The following is a 19,402-nucleotide window of genomic DNA, read 5'->3' as shown; positions in this document are numbered from 1 at the left end:
ATAAAATTCAGAGGTCACTTTAAAGTTAACAAAAAGTCTTAATTGGTCAAAAATAATTTAATTAATTAAAAAAAAACACTTGCATGAATAAAAAAAAATACTAATATTTAATTTCCAAAACGCAGTCTCTTATCCGATATATTAAAAAGAGATATCTCGCAGAAAGTTTGTATAGAGTTCAATTGTATAGTACAGCGATGCCCAAACTACGGCCCGCGGGCCAGATCCGGCCCGCGACGTGCTTCTAACCGGCCCGCCAAAGCATTGGAACAGAATGTAAAAAAAAAAAAGACAAAAATGAAAAAAATAATTTATTTTTCTTTTTAAATTAAAAAATTAGAATGTTGAAAAAATATTCTCTTTCATTTAGGATTCTCACTCATTCTTTAATGAATTCCATCTTTATGTTTGGTATTTTAATATTCATAGTAAATATTTTTTGTATTGTAAGAAAACAAGTGTTGTTTTTTTTCAATGGCGATAAAACTAGACAGCTATTTTTACTTCTTGGAAAATTCCGCTACTGTCTTGAGCTAGCCGTGTCCTTGACACCTAGTGTGTGCAACAAAGAGCATCATCGATGCATCATTTTGGGTTGCGTACTTTTGATGTCAAAGCGATTGGTACCGTAGTGTTTAACGTTTGTGAATTAATGAAATGGCAGAGCGTAAGAAACGAAAAGTGGACTCTGAATGTAGAAACTTTCAAGAAAAGTGGACAGAGCTTTACTTTTTTGTGGACTAGGATAGTAAGCCAACATGTTTGATTTGTAAAGAAAGTGTGGCTGTTTTAAAAGAACTAAAAGGCATTATGAAGCCAAACACATAAACACATATGGTGGCATTCTTGGTTTGAGCCGCGAAGACAAGATTGGCAAGTTACGACTAGAGATTGGGGGATTGACAAGAATATTTAACAAAAAAAGACAAGAAAAAGAGTGCGATAAGGGCCAGCTAAAGAGTTGCTCACATCTTAAGTAGAGTAATGAAGCCTTTTTCCGATGGCGAATGTGTAAAAAAGTGCTTGCTAGCAGTGATGGAAGAAATATGTCCTGAAAAGAAGAATACAGTAGAAGCTGTCAGCATTTCTCGCATGACAATTACAAGGCGAGTGGAAAATATGGGGGTTAATCTTCATTTACAATTAAAAGACAGAGCAGCAGAATTCGAAATGTTTTCTATTGTTGCTGACGAGTCCACTGACATAACTGATACTGCGCAACTCTTGGTATTTATTCGCGGTAAAAACATCAATTTTGATATAACAGAAGAGTAAGCAGCTATGCGGAGCATTCATGGTACTACAACTGGAGAAGACCTGTTCAAAGAAGTGTCAACCATCATAGAGGACCTTGCTCTTCCTTGGAATAAATTAGTTGGAGTGACTTCTGATGGTGCTAGAAATATGGTTGGATGTCACAGCGGGCTGACAGCATGAGTTATTTAAAAAGTTGTTGAGTCAAATGGAACTGAACCCCTGCGGCTTCACTGCATCATTCACCAACAAAATCTCTGTGGAAAGGTTTTGAATCTGGACCATGTGATGATGATTGTGCTCAACACTGTAAATTTCATCAAATCACAGGCGTTGAATCACAGAACTTTCAACGATTTTTTGACAGAAATAGAGTCCGAATATGAAAACGTTCTATTTCACAGTGAAGTGCGGGGCTGGTTAAGCCGAGGAAAGGTGTTAAAACGTTTTGTTTTTTTTATTTGAGACACGAAATTGAAATATTTATGACCGATAAATCAAAACAAGTGCCACAACTGAACGACCCCTCATGGTTCTGGGATTTGGCTATTTTATACTACATCACATCAAATCTAAATGAACTCAACACCAAACTTAAAGGGAAACACAAATTGATTTCGCATGTGTATGCAAACATATGTGCTTTCCAAAAAAATTGCATCTCTTCATTCAACAGGCGGAAAAGGTGCATCTTGTCCACTTTCCAAATTGTACCACTCTACAAAATGATAAGCAGCTAAATATGTCTTCCCCTAAAGAAAGAATGATCCAACTTCTGAGGCTCTTGATGAATAATTTCAGTAAAAGATTTGTGGATTTTCAGAATTTAAAAAATGAAATCCGTCTTTTTGAAAATCCGTTTGCTGCCGATGTGTCAAGTGTCCCGACAGATCTGCAACTGGAACTGATTGACTTACAAAGCCAGACATCCCTGCTTGACAAATTTCAAGTGATGCAGACCATTGACTTCTACTCTATGTTACCTGCAGAAACTTTTTCCAAATCTTCGAAATAAGCGCTAAGGATGATCACAATGTTTTCAAGCACTTATTTGTGTGAACAAATTTATTCAATGATGAAACAGGCGAAAACTAAGTTACGTAATCGCCTCACTGGACTGATGAACATTTAGATTCAGTGCTCTGACTAGGTGTTTCATCTATGCAGCCAGATATTCAGAAGATGGTTTTGGATAAACTTCACGCATCACAATAATTTATGTAAGTAGGTCCACAAATAAAACTTTAAAAAGCTTATTGTATTGTTTTTTCTTTTTGGTGTTATGGCCCGCGACACGAATGTCGAAAATTAAAATGGCCCGCAGACCGGATAAGGTTGGGCATCACTGGACCGAGCCTCGCTGGGTTGAATAATTTCTTAAGGAAGTATATATATGCCTGCTCGACGTCATTTTGGGAATAGTTTTGTAATAACGACAAAGAACGATCAGGTAATGACTACCAATCTGAAGAGTTGCTTTTGTATTTTGTTAGTTCTAAATGTAATTGTACGTGGCGATTAGAAGAGAAAGTCTCTTAAGTCCCCCAACATTGTAGAAAAACCACAGTTCACATCGTGTCGATAATGAGGGGTAAAGTACTTGGAACCGGAAGTCCCGTGTTCAAATCCTGGTGAAGACTCTAGCTGGACCACTTCGGGGCCTATTTTGAGTTTGTGTCTCCACATAAGCTGTCTTTGTAACCTTGTTATTTTGTAATATAGTTTAGATTTAAAAACAAAAATTTGACAAAATTCTGTCACTAATATAAGTCATATATGCTATAAATTACATTCTTATATGGAGTCCCCTCAACTCCTATTCATTAATGCCAACTCCAATCATTAGCATAAATTATAAATAGGAGAGAGAACTCTTACATGATAACTGTTTCCACTCTACCGCCCCGACGAAAACATGACGTTTTAAAACAGAGTAGTCTAATATGGCGTCAGAGTCTAAGTAATTGCGCATGAATTTAAAATAATTATTTAAAGAAAATGTTTTGGTAAATTTAGAATTGATAACAATTTTTTTAAGTATAAGAGTAACAAATGAGATGAGATCTGAAACCAAATATTTTTTCTATTCACCTTTTCTCAACCTTTACTCAATCTGAGATTTTTCTATCCTATAAATGATATCTGGGTTTTTGGCATATCGGCACAACTAAGGCAATGTCGTGTATTGTATAAATAACTTTGGGACAATAACTCAAAATTGTATATTTGAATCCTAAAAATAAAAAAAAATTAAAAAAATGAAAAGAAGAAGAATAGAATAGAATCCAATTGATCTACTTGATTTCTTCTCCGTCTTCCGAATTATTATTTTTTGTTCAGAGCTTTGTATTATAGTTCTGTATCAAAACGAAATTACAAACAGGCGTATTCATCATCAACATCATCATTTCCTTGGGTTCCTCATGGAACATAGGGCATCGACAAAAACACGCCACTCTCCACTGTCTCTTGCTAGTTTTTTTATGGTTTCCCAGCTCTTCCCGGTCCTCTCGGCTTCTTTTAGTACATTGCGTCGCCATGTTCTTTTTGGTCTTCCTCTACGCCTTGTTCCCTGGGGGTTCCACTCTAAGGCCTGTCTAGCTCTGTTGCTGGTATCTTTTCTAAGGGTGTGACCAATCCATCTCCACTTCCTCTCTAAGATCTGCACTTCTATATTTTTCTGTACACTCATCTCCCACAGTTTGGTGTTTTCTACTTTGTCGTACCAGTGTATTTTTAGGATATTTCTCAGGCATTCCTGTTGATGAACAGGCGTATTGAACAAAATTAATAACATTAATGACATTGTCCTCTGGTCAACAGGGAATCAAGCTGACCAAATTCAGGTAGCATTACAAGCAGACCTCCACATCATCTCCTCATATTGTGACAAATGGCAGATTCAGATAAACAGTGCCAAAACGCCCTGGTCCTTTGTTCAGCCTGGGAATCGACATTATGAAGGCTCCATATGAACTTCGTCTCGGCGGCCTACTGCTCAATCGCGAAAACACGCCCAAATACCTAGGGGTGACCCTGGATAGAAAACTGGCACTGCACTTGTACATCCAGGATATTGGTGTATTAACTACTAATCTTTAACTGAAAAAAACAATGCAACTTAAAACAAATACTTAATAGGCAGTGGTTCATTTTATTTGTTTAGTAGTAAACAAACTTATCGATCTTCAAGTGTTTCAACTACCAGGAAAGATTTCTTCCAGGGGCCAAAGCTTCTGTCGGAAGGTCACCATTAATTAGATGATTATTTCGCAAATTGCGAAATCACTGCTCCTTGAGCCATTGCCAGGGCTTCACATTCCGTTAATAAGTCGGAGACCGATACCAACGATCGAGGCCCTGGCATTCATATAATAACCGTGCCAATGCCTCTACCATTGTTTGCAATACCCGCAAGAATAGGCGTGGCAGATGGAACATTACTAAGAGCAATACGCTCTTTACTTCTGGAGCTCTGAAGGTTATGGTTCCTTACCCCATTTTGCCTATATTTATAAAAACTTTTCCACGAGGCTGCCGCAATGACGAAGAAAAAGAATATAAATTATTTTGCCAGTGATATACACAGATGTTGTCATCAATTTGATTTAACAAGATTAATTAGGCAGTGGTTTGTGTTGTTTAAAATATTTACACACAACACCAGGCCTCCGTCAATTGTTTATCTTGTTGTCTACATTTACATATGGAGGGAGCTAGGGTATTAGTTTGTACTTGAAAGCTTCTGATATTCGTGAAGAAAATATCAAAACCTGTCTATTATCTATGTTGAAGACACATATGCCGCCAATGAGTGTTGTTTTTTTAAATTTTAAAATTATGTCTAGAAGCAGATTATTTAGTTAATTTAAAAAAAAAATAGCCTACCTTTAAATAAAGGTGTTACTTTCCATATAGCCACTGGACTTAAACTGGAGAACTGACCATATGTGACCTCCAGAAAAAAAAGCGGTAGACCACACAAAATAAGAAATAGTGAATAAGGAATCAAAAACGCTCCTGTGAATTATAAAAATACAAATTATTATTGTCTTGAAATGTTGTTAACTCATTGGAGAATACAAATTATTATTTTCTTGAAATGTTGTTGACTCATTAGAGAATACAAATTATTATTGTCTTGAAATGTTGTTAACTCATTGGAGAATACAAATTATTATTTTCTTGAAATGTTGTTGACTCATTAGAGAATACAAATTATTATTGTCTTGAAATGTTGTTAACTCATTAGAGAATACAAATTATTATTGTCTTGAAATATTGTTAACTCATTAGAGTTCTAGAATAATTCCTTTTCAAGTCTATTCATTGAAAACAGCAAACCTTGTAGCTAAGTGCATGGCTACCTGATCGAGGTGTCCCTGGTTTAAATCCTGGTGAAGACTTGGATTTTTAATTTCGGAATCTTTAGGGCCAGTCTGAGTCAACCCGCACTAATAGCTAGCTACATGACATTAGTTGGGGGAAATTAATGCGGCTGGTCATTCTGCTGGCCCCATGACACCCTCGTTAACCTTGGGCCACAAAAACAATAATATTCTTTAACCCAGCTTTTAATAAAATAATAAAAACTGTGTTAATGCTTTTTTTTTTATATCAACATCAACCAATTAGTTAATTAATTACTAGTAATTACCAGCATCACATGTAAAATCCTAGAACACATAATATGTAGCAACATCATAAACCACTTAGACAAACATAATGTCCTCACACCATACCAACATGGCTTTAGGAAATATAGATCATGTGAAACACAACTAATAGGACTAATTGATGATTTTTCAAAAGGTTTAGATAATAGTGAACAAATAGATGCTATCTTACTAGATTTTTCTAAGGCTTTTGACAAAGTTCACCACCATAGTTTGCTTAAAAAATTAAAATATTTCGGCATTAATGGTCCACTGCATCAGTGGATTAAAGACTTTCTGATAGGGAGAGAACAAACTGTAATAATAAATGGCTCTAAAGCAACACCGATAACAGTTAACTCAAGTGTACCTCAAGGAACAGTCTTGGGTCCACTACTATTTTTAATTTACATAAATGATTTACCAAATTGCATTACTTCAGGAACAAAAGTCAGATTATTTGCAGACGATTGCATAATATATAGAACAATAAAAACAACACAAGACACAGATATTTTACAAAGAGAATTAGATGAATTACAGAAATGGGAATCAAATTGGAGCATGTCTTTCCACCCAGAAAAATGTCAGTTGTTAAGAGTAACAAAAAAACTAAAACAAATTAATTCCACTTATCTTATTCATGGCAAACCAGTAACACAGACTAAAAACGCAAAATACCTAGGTGTTATAATAAATGAAAAACTGTCATGGAATCCACATATTGATGAAACTACAAAAAAATCAAACAAAGCATTAGGATTTATTAAAAGAAATTTCTATAAATCAAATAAGAAAATAAAACTAAAATGTTATTTAACCTTGGTTAGGCCAATAATAGAATATGCATCCTCTGTTTGGGACCCCTCAACTCAAGAAAACATTAAGAAACTAGAACAGACACAAAATAGAGCAGTGCGATTCATAACAAATGAATATTCACATTTGACTAGAGTAACACCTTTAGTAAAATCACTAAATTTAGAAAGCCTTCAGGACAGAAGGCTCAAAAGTAAAGTAGTAATAATACATAAAACACTGAACCATAATCTTCAAATACAAAAACAAAATTTAATAAAATACTCTGAAAGACACAAAGATAAAGGCACATTCCTCGTCCCATATGCTAGGACAAATTTGTACAAATACTCCTTCTTCCCTAGTGCTATTAGAGCATGGAATGGGTTGCCTGAGCTAGCCAGGAAAACCAGTGACTTGGCAGAATTTAAGTCATTGGTTAATATGCATGACTAAATGCATGACGCGTAGGACGTAATCATCTTCTTTTTTGAAGTAACGTCTGTATTATATAAGATAAGATAACGTCAATGACCAGGTGGTAGTGCGGTTAGCGTGCTGGACTGATTATCTCGACGGTCCCGGGTTCATGCCCTGCTCGCTGCCATCCCCCGTCTTCCAGCGGGAGGTTTGACAAGGAAGTTAATTATGTTTAACTTTGAAGGAACATCCAAAACTTGTAAAACTGAAAAAAACAACATTTTTTTACAACGGCAATTGAATCTTTGAATCATTATTACTTTTGACAATCAAAATAAAATCACGTCTTGAATATTCCTTGCGAATAGGCGGATCCGACGGGGCCGCCTCTGAGTTTGTGTGATAACATAAACTCTCTTTGTAATCTTGTTTTCTATTTTGCTTGTTTAAGTACATAAGAGACAAATGACAATAAAATACAAAGCGACACTTCTAATTCTAATTTATAGTGATATTAATTCAAAGAGGACAAATACAAGGAGTGACTTCGAATTAGAAAAAAACTTGAATTGCGCATCGAGAGAAATGAGAAAAAAGAGAATAATAAATGTTACAGTCTGCACACATTTTTTCAAAGCTTATCTCACTTCACAGTCTGTGTGGTTAAAGTTCTCAAACTTTCTTTCTCCGACACCCAATCTCGGATCCAGCTGAAATTTTGCTCAATTATTTCTTTTATCTGACGTAAAAAAAAAGACTCAATTTTAACAATTGACCAGTTTGTTTTATTTGGGATCGAACAAGGGAAAGTAATTGTACTTGAAAGATGTGGTGGTATAAGCTGAATTAGTCCCCTTTATACTTTGCTTTAAAGTTTGCAACTAACAATAGATAAGTATAAAACCTTTTATGTTCATAAGCACTTCTCTGGTACAGTGGTTAGTGTGTTGGCTTGAGAAGGCTACAGCCCTCGAGTTCGAATCTGTCTCGTTCAACATTTTTTTTTACAAAGTTTTTTTTTACAAAGATGGTGCTTTGTAACACTGTCAAACAAAAAAACAACAACACCAAATCTTAATAGCATTGAAAATCTCAAGTCTAGATCTATTGTCATTTCACTATATTCAGCTTCACTACATAGTTTCACTTACTTCCATTGTGTCTAAATTTTTAGAGAAATTGGTTAAAATGTTTCTTCTGAATGATCTTTGTAGTAAGTTAGACCCTTTACAATTTGCTTACCAAAAGGGTAAAGGTGTAGACGATGCCATCCTAAATATTTTAAATTGTGTCTTAAAACATCTGGACTTACCGAACACGTATGTAAGATTGTTCTTTATTGATTTCTCATCAGCTTTTAACACTATACAACTTCATTTACTTATTGAAAAGATGACAGCGTTGAAGATTAGTCCATACATAATACTATGGGCTAATGAATTTTTGACCCAGAGATCTCAGAGGATTAGGGTAAACAATGTTATATCAAATGCACGCATAGTTAACACAGGGGCGCCCCAGGGGGCTGTGACATCGCCATTGTGGTTCATTTTGTACACCAAAGATTTTCAATCCGATAGTTCTTGTTGCTCCTTCACAAAATTCGCTGATGGTGCGGCTCTTCTTGCCCTGCTCTCAGAGAGCTCAGACGTAAATGAGTATTTCAGAGAAATAGAACACATTGAAAAATACTGTAAAGATAAATTTTTATTATTAAATGTAAAAAAAAACAACAAAGAAATGATAATCGATTTTCGTAGGGAAAAGAAGGAAAATTATATTGTTTCTGTAGCTGGAGAGACTATTGAAATAGTGCAAACTTTTAAATACCTTGGTACTATCCTAGACAATAAACTATATTTTACTGCAAATACTGATTATATTAGCAAAAAAGGGCAGCAAAGATTACGATTACTAAGAAAACTGTCCTCGTTTAATGTTAGCGAAAAGGCCTTGGTTATGTTTTAATATCACTGCCTGGTATGGCAATCTGAGCATTAAAAATAAAAATAAATTTTATAGAATCCTAAATGCTGTTGGTAAAATCATTGGCAAAAAACAAACAACATTTGGGCAGCTGTTTGAGACAAACATCTATAAAAAAAAAAAGCTAGCAAGATCCTAGAAATAAAGAATCACCCTTTGTGTCAGGATTTTGTGATTTCAAAATCACAAAAGAAATAGAAGACACCGATAGCAAAGAAAAACAGACACAAACACTCTTTTGTTCCCCTGGCAATCAAATAATTAAATAGGAACAATCTGATATAAACCTGGTGTGAATGTACAATTTGGTTTCTTATAGTTATAATGTTTTTTGTTTGGTGTAATGCACAAATTGTAGAACAAATTTCCATACGGAGAATAAAGATTACTAGTCGACCGGCGGCGTAGCATACGCCGCTATTTTGCAGGGCCGGCCATAGGCGCCTGCAACCTATGCGACCGCAGTGGGCACCGCACTTTCATAGGACCCGCACTTTCACAGGGGCCGCTTTAATTCCAGGTGTAGATATTATTAAATTAAACCATTTTATAACTTAAAAGAGATTTCTCGCGCCCTCCTGTCGATTTACTAGGAGCACTTTCATAGGACCCGCACTTTCATAGGACCCGCACTAATTCAAGGAGCATAAATTAATTAATTAAATCATTTTATAACTTAAAACAGATTTCCCGCGCCCACCTGGAAATCTCCCAAAATCGCCAAAGATACGAAAAAGTTCTTAAAATATACGGAAATATATACACGAAAATTGTCTTTTTGTGTGTCATTCAATATGGAAAACGCCAATCTTACGCGCGACATTATGCATCAGCCGTAATCTGGTGAAAGAAGCTTCTCGCGTCTCAAACTAATGAAGAATTACTTGAGGTCAACAATTCTCAAAGATAGATTGAAACATTTGGTAATTCTTGCTATTGAGCGTGATCTATGTAGGAAACAGAATTATTATGATATACTGTATGACTTTGCTACACGCAAGGCTCGTAAAGTATTTCTGTACGTAGTAAAGAATGAATAAAATGCATAGATGAATTTATTTTCTAATACAAACTCTTAAATTTCATTTATTATCTGCTTCCTTACTCAAACTTGGCCCCGCCAAATCCGTTTTGCATAGGGCCCCACAATGGGTAAGTCAGGCCCTGCTATTTACATGCTATTTACAATCGGCTGCCCAAATAAGTTAAGAAAACTAGTGTCAGCTTTTCACGAAAATATGCAGGGCACCGTTCAGTTTGAAAGTTCTTCCTCCAGGCCATTCTCCATTAAGAGCGGTGTAAAACAATGCCCCTACACTATTTGGCATCTTCTTCTCAGTCGTACTATCCAGTGCTTTTAAATCCCTGGAAGACGGAATATACATCCATAGCAGATCCGATGGAAGGCTCTTTAACCTGGCACGTCTTAAAGCCAAAACGAAAAGGCGTCGTATCTTGATAAGGGAACTGCTGTTTGCCGATGACGCGGCACTCGTATCTCACTCACAAGGAGGTCTACAGAAGCTAGTGAACGCCTTAACAGCTGCTTGTCAAGAGTTTAGCCTTACTATAAGTCTCTCCAAGACCGAAATCCTGGCACAAGACGTCGCAGAAATACCTATAATACAAATTGGGAACCACACCCTTTCAGTGGTGCAGGAATTTACCTACTTGGGTTCAACAATTGTCAGTAACCTAGACTTAGACATCGAGCTGACAAAAAGGATAGGAAAAGCTACCACAGCATTGGCAAAACTCTCCAAGCGCGTCTGGGAAAATGGTAAATTGACCACAGCGACCAAAATCCTGGTCTACAACGCCTGTGTTGTGAGCACTCTCCTTTATGGCAGTGAAAGCTGGTCAACATACATGTACCAAGAGCACAGATTGAATAGTTTCCACTTGCGCTGCCTGAGACGCATAATGGGCATCTCTTGGAGGGACCATGTCTCCAATCAGGAAGTTTTGAGATTGGCCAATATGAACAGCATGTATGCTCTCCTGACACAAAGAAGATTACGCTGGCTCGGACATGTCACCCGCATGCCAGATGGTAGAATCCCGAAAGATATCTTATATGCTGAGCTTGTGGAAGGAGTCAGACCCAAGGGCCGCCCAAGATTAACATATAGAGATGTCTGCAAGCGAGACATGAGAGCCTCAGGCATCAGTGAAAGTATGTGGGAAAACATAGCCAAAGACCGGAGTGCATGGAGACAGACTGTGCGTGCTGGGACAACCCTTGCTGAGAACAAAAGAATTGAAGCGGCTTTAATCAAGAGGGAAAAAAAGAAAGCTGCCCTGTCTGCTAGCCCTAAATCAGAGGCATACACATGTACGAATTGTGGCAAAGTCTGCCGTTCTAGAATTGGCTTGATTAGCCACACCAGATTCTGCCCCGTCTCAAGATTAAGCCAAAACCAGTGACTCACTTGGGCGCATCCATTGCCTTTCGAGACAAAAGGAGCCATATATATATACATAGATAGATAGATAGATAGATAGATAGATAGATAGATAGATAGATAGATAGATAGATAGATAGATAGATAGATAGATAGATAGATAGATAGATAGATAGATAGATAGATAGATAGATAGATAGATAGATAGATAGATAGATAGATAGATAGATAGATAGATAGATAGATAGATAGATAGATAGATAGATAGATAGATAGATAGATAGATAGATAGATAGATAGATAGATAGATAGATAGATAGATAGATAGATAGATAGATAGATAGATAGATAGATAGATAGATAGATAGATAGATAGATAGATAGATAGATAGATAGATAGATAGATAGATAGATAGATTAGATTACTTAGATTAGTTCCTAGTCCAAACTTTCCGCAGAACAAAGAGGGATGGGAGCGGGCAGGGTTTGATAAATTTAAACGACAGTCCAGCTCTCAGGCAGCCATCCGTAGTGTGAACACTACTCTTGTGTTTTGTCGTGGACTATCCGCAGAAATAAGAGAGTGATCTTTCCTTTACTTCTTGTTTAAACTTTTGAGTGAAGAAGAGAATAATATATATAGATTATTATTATTATAAAAGAATGAGTAGGCCTATTCATTCTCTGGCAAAGCCAGGGTCGAGTTTCGTTAAAGATTAACAAGATTCATCGTAGTCCCTTTATCAGTTTCCATCGAGGAATTTTCTGGTGATGTGGCAGGTCTGCAGAAGTATCGCCCTCTGACAGGCAACGAGAATGTTCCTAGGAATGCCAAGGGCCTTGAAGGTATCTGTGAGGTCAGTTGTTATTATCCCCTCGGTTGATATGACAATGGGGTATATTGTTGTTTTAGATAATTTCCATAAACGCTTAATCTCCAAGCCAAGGTTCCCATATTTTCTTTGTTTTTCCAGCATAGTTTTTTTTTAAATTACGAGATAGTGGTACGGCAATGTCAATAATTGTAGCGGCCTTTTCTTTTTTATCGATGAGCAGCAAATCAGGGCGATTAAAATCTCCCGTTTTTTCAGTCAAAATATGCCTATCCCAGTACAGTAGATGATCCGTAGACTCGAGAACCTCTTGTGGTGAGTATTTGTAATACGGAGGAGTATCCTTACCGATCAAATTAGTGTCAAAGCCAAGTGCTGGTGTATTAGCTTTGCAACTTGGTTATGGCGACCTTGGTAGGCAGATTCCGATAGGGCTGAACATCCTGCCATTATTATTATTATTATATTCAAAAGGTCTGTGATAAATATTACAACTTATAAAACCAAAATACCAAGGTAAATGTAAAATCGGAACGGGAATGTGTAAGAATGACTAATTTTTTGTTGTTGGTGGTGGAGGGGGATTAGTAAAAGTGTTACAAAAATTAAATATGAGAGAGTGCATATGTGGTGCACATTACGAAGCGGGTCTTTCCAAATCAAGTCTATGTAGGAGAAATTACGATGCGCAGGTACAAAAACAAAATTGGGTTCAGGAAAGCGAAAAAAATGAGAGAAAAAGAAAGAGAAGAAAAGAGTGCTGGCCGTGAAATTTCATTCTAACAGATACACAAAATAACGGGCTAAAAATGTAAACTGTGGCCCGTTTATAAAAGTTCAACAAGAAAAAAATAAATAAATAAAAGAAGGTGGCGTTCCGGCCATAATAAACAATATAAAACTTAGGAGCAAATCAACGGGCGTAGCCGGTGTGCACTGCGAGTAATACATAAACACTGAACCATAATTTACAAATACAAAAACAAAACCTAACAAGATTACAAGATTGTGTGATAACACAAACTCAGAGGCGGCCTCCGTCGGATTCCTATCGGAATTGCCTATTCGCAAGAAATATTCAAGCCGTAATTTTATTTTGATTGTCAAAAGTAATAATGTTTCAAAGATTCCTTTGTCGTTGTAATTTTTTTTCTGTTTTACATGTTTCGGATGTTCATTCAAAATTAAAGATAATTAACTTCCTTGTCCAAACCTCCCGATGGACGACGGGGGATGGCGCAACTAGGCATTGCTGTTAACTTGATAACAAACTGGTTACAAACTAATAGCCTATTATTGATAAAGAGATATAACACAATATGTCAGACAAGCGATTGTAGAAAATCTTTTAGCATTGATTTGTAATTTTAAAAAAAAAAGAAGAAATGAACAGATATCAAGCTTGTACTTCGATGTCTCAGCACAGTTAACAGAGCTATAGGTATTTTCATTTAAATGGAACTATAATGAGGATGTAGATCTACCTAAACTAAACATCTGATTTAGCACTCTTAAGTTCTATATCTACTAGATCTATATCTAAAATATAATTTTGGAACAATTTATATGTAATTTAGATTAGATTTATGAAAAAAAAATAATCTATCAATAGACTGAGTGCAAAATTAAATTTAAAAATAGTAGATAAGTTTTAGTATATTACAACATTGCAATATTGATCTAGACGTTTGAAAATCAAAATTTACACTTGAAGTCTAGAAATTGAAATTCTATATCTTGATCTAGTATATATCATTCTAAACTAGACCTAGAAATTCTAGATCTAAAATCCACATTGATTTTAATTATAATAGAAATATAGATCTAATTTTAAAAATGTAGATATACTGTAAAAAATCTAGATCTAGTTTTAAAAATCTAGATAAAATCTAAATCTAGTTATTATGTCTTTTTTAAATACGAGTCAGATAACGAGGTTTAATAAACATTACTATACCGAGTTGTTTTAGCATTTCATTTGAAGAATTCATTCCATATGACATCAAAGGAAAAAATCCTCTCCGTCACGCGGCTTCTTAAATTAAAAAATGTCTTTATCAATACGAGCAAGATGTCGAGGGTTCATAGACACTGGTGCACCAAGTGGGTTCTTTTAGCATTTTATTTAAAGAATTTATTCATATGAAGTCAAGGGGGGGAAAATCCATTACGTCACGATGGGCTAGTACCAAAAGAATGTCTTTATAAACACGAGAGATTTAACGAGGGTTCGTAGACATTGGTGCACTTTCTATTAGAATCCATTTAAAGAGGATTATTAAAGCCGCATTTTTTTTTTGCGTTTTATGTTAATATAAAAAACAACTAAAAGCTATTGAAAATTTGAATACCATTAATTTTCCATCCGAAACATCGCAATAGTTTTAAGTATCTATAAAGATTGTTCCGGATGTTTGTATATATAGTAAGAGAAAAAGATAATTCCAGATAAATCTAATACCGTTAATTAAATTTATGGGATGGTCTCGTATGAAAATAAGATGTACCATAGACTTGTAGAGAGATTTTCATACCATACTTTGGTGTAAATCGGAACATAATATTGTTACGTATTTCTGAATTTTCTGGCTAGATGTATTAGTTGGCACACAAATAAAAACACTGTAAAGAACTTGACGACTAAACTTTCAGTTTCATATAACTTTAATGACTATTAACTCTAACAATTCGTTACTTGAACATGTAGCGTAGAAGACTGTACAATATCTGTCAGTTTACAGTTAGCTATACTTCGTTGCAATACATCTCTTCACTTCGTTGCAATTCATCTCTTCTCAACTTTCCTCGAGCCGTATTACACAGAACAGACCAACGACACACTTCCCAGTGTCGCTCCAGGTCTCCTAAAGCTGAACCAAGTCGTACTCAAGTCTACCGAATCAGAGCCGCACACGTCTTACATCGACTGTATCGACTGTAACGGCTCAAGTCCACTGTAGTTCGCTGTATAGACTTTAACTTTAACGACAGTAGTCCACTTCAGTTAACTCTACCCTAGTTAACTTGCATCGAGTCGTACACATTTCTCTTCCACAGAGCCGCACACGTCTTACACCGTCTGTATCGACTGTAACGGCTCACTCACGACTCCATACGACTTCATACGACTCCATACGACTGACTTTAATATTAACTCTCTGGCTTATATAGAGTCCCTAATCGCTTGTCCAAAGTTGCACAAACACGGCTAGTATCCTCTGAAATAACACGTGAGGAAACGTCACATCCTGTCTTTGTTTATACATGTAGATTCCAGAAAACATCGGCTGCAGTGTCATCAAGTTGGGGTCACACGTAGTGACCTCTATCTGTCACTGTTCATTAGTAACTGTCCCCCTACTTAGATCTGTTCGTCCCCTGGAACAACACGTGAGGGCACGTCACATCCTGTCTTTGTTTGTACATGTAGATTCCAGAGGACATTCGCTGCTGTGTCATCTCGCCGGGGTCATACGTTGACCTCTACCTATCACTGTTCATTTGTAACACTGCCCCCTTCTTAGATCTGTTCGTCCCGAGAAAATTCATCAGCATTCTAACGAGTTCGTGCTTCACTGGCTGAGTTTTACATTCTCCAGCATCTTTTTACAGAGCTTCTTCAGAGATACACAGGTTCATCACAGTACAGCAATATTCACATGTTCTTCTTACAACAGCAACTGACTTTGGGTTTGTACGATGTCTGTTGGGTTGATCTTCTTGTACAGTTCTGTCACAGATGGTTACTCACTACAGTTCTGACATCTTTAAACTACTTCTTTTCTGTCCTTCTTGCTTCTGACTTAATTAGCGTTCTTCTAAAACCTTTGTTATACTTCATCAAGCTATTCTCATGAGGAATGTTCTTAAATTATTCTTTAGTGGCTTCACACTTTCAACTGATAGGAAGGCTTTCTTCTTTGGTCTGATGGTTCCGGACAGAATCTTTCTAAAAACATGGGCTGTGGAGTTTCATCAGTGCAGGTTGGGGTCTATCAGTGGGAGAAGTGGTGGGCTTGTTTTCTAACAACATGGGCTATGGAGTTTCATAAATGCAGGTGGGGGTCTATCAGTGGGAGAAGGGGTGGGTTTGTATCTTGATCTTGTTGGAGCCATCCACGTTGCACTCTGCATATGTCGCTTTCTCCGCCTCCTCAATTTGATATTTCTTTGGTTGCGTTGATGTCGTTGTCGTTGTCTTGCTTTCCTGTCGATCAATGCTGATGGCAGCGACTTAGCACATAGGAAGGCATTGTATTTCATAGCTGTAGTCATCAAGACTGTTGATCTAACAAGTTGCTTCAGCATTATTCTTTGATGGGTGCTTTGCGAATGAGCTGCAAGTCCACTTGAAGGCAAGTTGTCAAACACGTCATCACCTTCATCCGAGTCTGGAGGACTCGACTGTGGGGCAGGTTGATAACATTCAACGTGCAAAGGTCCATCAACTTCAGCATCAGTTTCTATTGTAATTCCTTGACTATCACCAGGGCTTCTCGCGCCTACCTTGATAGCTGTACAAGCTTCTGTTAGGTCTAGAGCTTGTTGGTGTATTTCTTGGCATTCACAGTCTTCTTGCATAGCTACGTACGTACAGTTCTTGTCAAACGCATGAGTGCAATAATCAAGCTTCGAGTTCCTCTCGTAGACACTGGCAGATAGACAGAAGTCTTTAAGGCCCACAGCAACAGGCTTGGACGCAGACCCAACGTTGTCTTGATCTGTTTGGCTAGTTGCGGTACTCATATCAGGTATATCTATAGCTAAAGCTTCGGTCAAACTATAGGTCTCTTCTATTGTTTCTTCAGCGGTCTCATTCTGCTTCTCGTTGAAATAGTAACAGCTACCGTCTCTTTTCATCTCTTGTGGGCCACATTCATTTGGTTTGCTATCACAGTCAAAGACAGCACAACCATCACCAACATGCCTATCGTAATTGTCTGTATCGCCACATCCTTGGTTGGACAATTGTTCGCTGTTCATCAATGGTGTAGTTCTTTCATCTGTCGACTCAATCTGATACTGTTGGGTGTTCAGCTCGTTAATCATGATTCTAGTTTGATCTTTTATTGTATCTGTTTGTTCTTCTGTCTTGTTGGGCGTGGTAGCTATTTGTTCATTTTCATTCATGGCTTTGGTCAACTGGTTAAATGAAGAAAATCTGGTGTTGATTTCTGATTCTATCTCCTTAATGCTCTCGTTCACCGAGTTCATTTTGTATTGCAAAGTTCTCAGGAGCTCCATCGTATTAGGTTTGATTTCAAATTGACAAGTGTCTGGATTCTCATCTTCCTCCAACAGGGCTTGTCTGAGACGTGCTGTTAGCGTTTCCTTATTTCCGTTAAGCTGTAGACCTCTTTCTCGAAGCTCTTGTCTAAGTTCTTTCATGTCAAGTTCATTAAGAAGTTTGATGGAACACATTCTAGCCAGAAAGATCCCACTTCTGACACCAATTGTTACGTATTTCTGAATTTTCTGGCTAGATGTATTAGTTGGCACACAAATAAAAACACTGTAAAGAACTTGACGACTAAACTTTCAGTTTCATATAACTTTAATGACTATTAACTCTAACAATTCGTTACTTGAACATGTAGCGTAGAAGACTGTACAATATCTGTCAGTTTACAGTTAGCTATACTTCGTTGCAATACATCTCTTCACTTCGTTGCAATTCATCTCTTCTCAACTTTCCTCGAGCCGTATTACACAGAACAGACCAACGACACACTTCCCAGTGTCGCTCCAGGTCTCCTAAAGCTGAACCAAGTCGTACTCAAGTCTACCGAATCAGAGCCGCACACGTCTTACATCGACTGTATCGACTGTAACGGCTCAAGTCCACTGTAGTTCGCTGTATAGACTTTAACTTTAACGACAGTAGTCCACTTCAGTTAACTCTACCCTAGTTAACTTGCATCGAGTCGTACACATTTCTCTTCCACAGAGCCGCACACGTCTTACACCGTCTGTATCGACTGTAACGGCTCACTCACGACTCCATACGACTTCATACGACTCCATACGACTGACTTTAATATTAACTCTCTGGCTTATATAGAGTCCCTAATCGCTTGTCCAAAGTTGCACAAACACGGCTAGTATCCTCTGAAATAACACGTGAGGAAACGTCACATCCTGTCTTTGTTTATACATGTAGATTCCAGAAAACATCGGCTGCAGTGTCATCAAGTTGGGGTCACACGTAGTGACCTCTATCTGTCACTGTTCATTAGTAACTGTCCCCCTACTTAGATCTGTTCGTCCCCTGGAACAACACGTGAGGGCACGTCACATCCTGTCTTTGTTTGTACATGTAGATTCCAGAGGACATTCGCTGCTGTGTCATCTCGCCGGGGTCATACGTTGACCTCTACCTATCACTGTTCATTTGTAACAATATTAACGATAGATTTTGTAACGTTTTAGCTAGAAAATTAAATATAGTGTGAGAGAGAGGTGAGATTTTAGATAAATAGAGTTAAAATATTTTTCATAAAAAATCCGGAACAACCTATTTTCGTAAAAAAGAAAAAGATTATTTGTTTTATTTAGTAGAAGAGGGATTTGAAACAGTTATTTGACGTTAATAGATTTTTTTATATAAAATTCGGAAATTTTTGGAGACGATTTGTAAGAAAATTAAAGTAATGTAGGTCAATGTTTTCTTTTCAAAACAAAATCCGGAACATTCTTTACCGAGTAAAAAAAAAAATTATGTTTCATCAAAAAAATTAAATTTGACGTAAATTTGTGTCAAGATGAAAATACGGAACAATTTGATATCGATAATTAAACTATAGTGACGTATTGTCAAAGAATGAGATTGGACCAAAGCGCTCTGAGCATGCTATAAGCATGAAAGTAGCGCTATATAAAAGATATAATAATAATATAATAATAATATAAGTGTAATATAAGTCAATTATGAGGGTTCAAACAATCATTTGACATAATTTATTTTTTATAAAACAATATTTGGAACAACTTTATGTTTAATAGTTAATGAAGTATAAGTCAGTATAGAGATTTTCATTTAGCATTTTTATGC

The 19,402-nt window shown here is 36.7% G+C and overlaps 1 protein-coding gene across 3 annotated transcripts in view; it reads right to left on the bottom strand.

Moving 5' to 3' along the window:
* LOC106058402 (sodium- and chloride-dependent glycine transporter 2-like) overlaps nucleotides 1-19,402 on the bottom strand; it is a 102,689-nt gene that overhangs the window by 67,652 nt on the left and 15,635 nt on the right. For all 3 annotated transcript variants that reach the window (XM_056038942.1, XM_056038943.1, XM_056038941.1), the window contains one exon: nucleotides 5,143-5,274. In XM_056038942.1, coding sequence (XP_055894917.1) covers nucleotides 5,143-5,274 — 132 coding nt within the window. The remainder of the gene's footprint in view (nucleotides 1-5,142; nucleotides 5,275-19,402) is intronic.

This window comes from Biomphalaria glabrata, chromosome 8 (genome assembly GCF_947242115.1).
Source record: "Biomphalaria glabrata chromosome 8, xgBioGlab47.1, whole genome shotgun sequence".
Taxonomy (NCBI): Eukaryota; Metazoa; Mollusca; class Gastropoda; family Planorbidae; genus Biomphalaria; species Biomphalaria glabrata.
The sequence above is the reverse complement of the archived record's forward strand: the minus strand, read 5'-3'. Positions and strand labels throughout refer to the sequence as shown.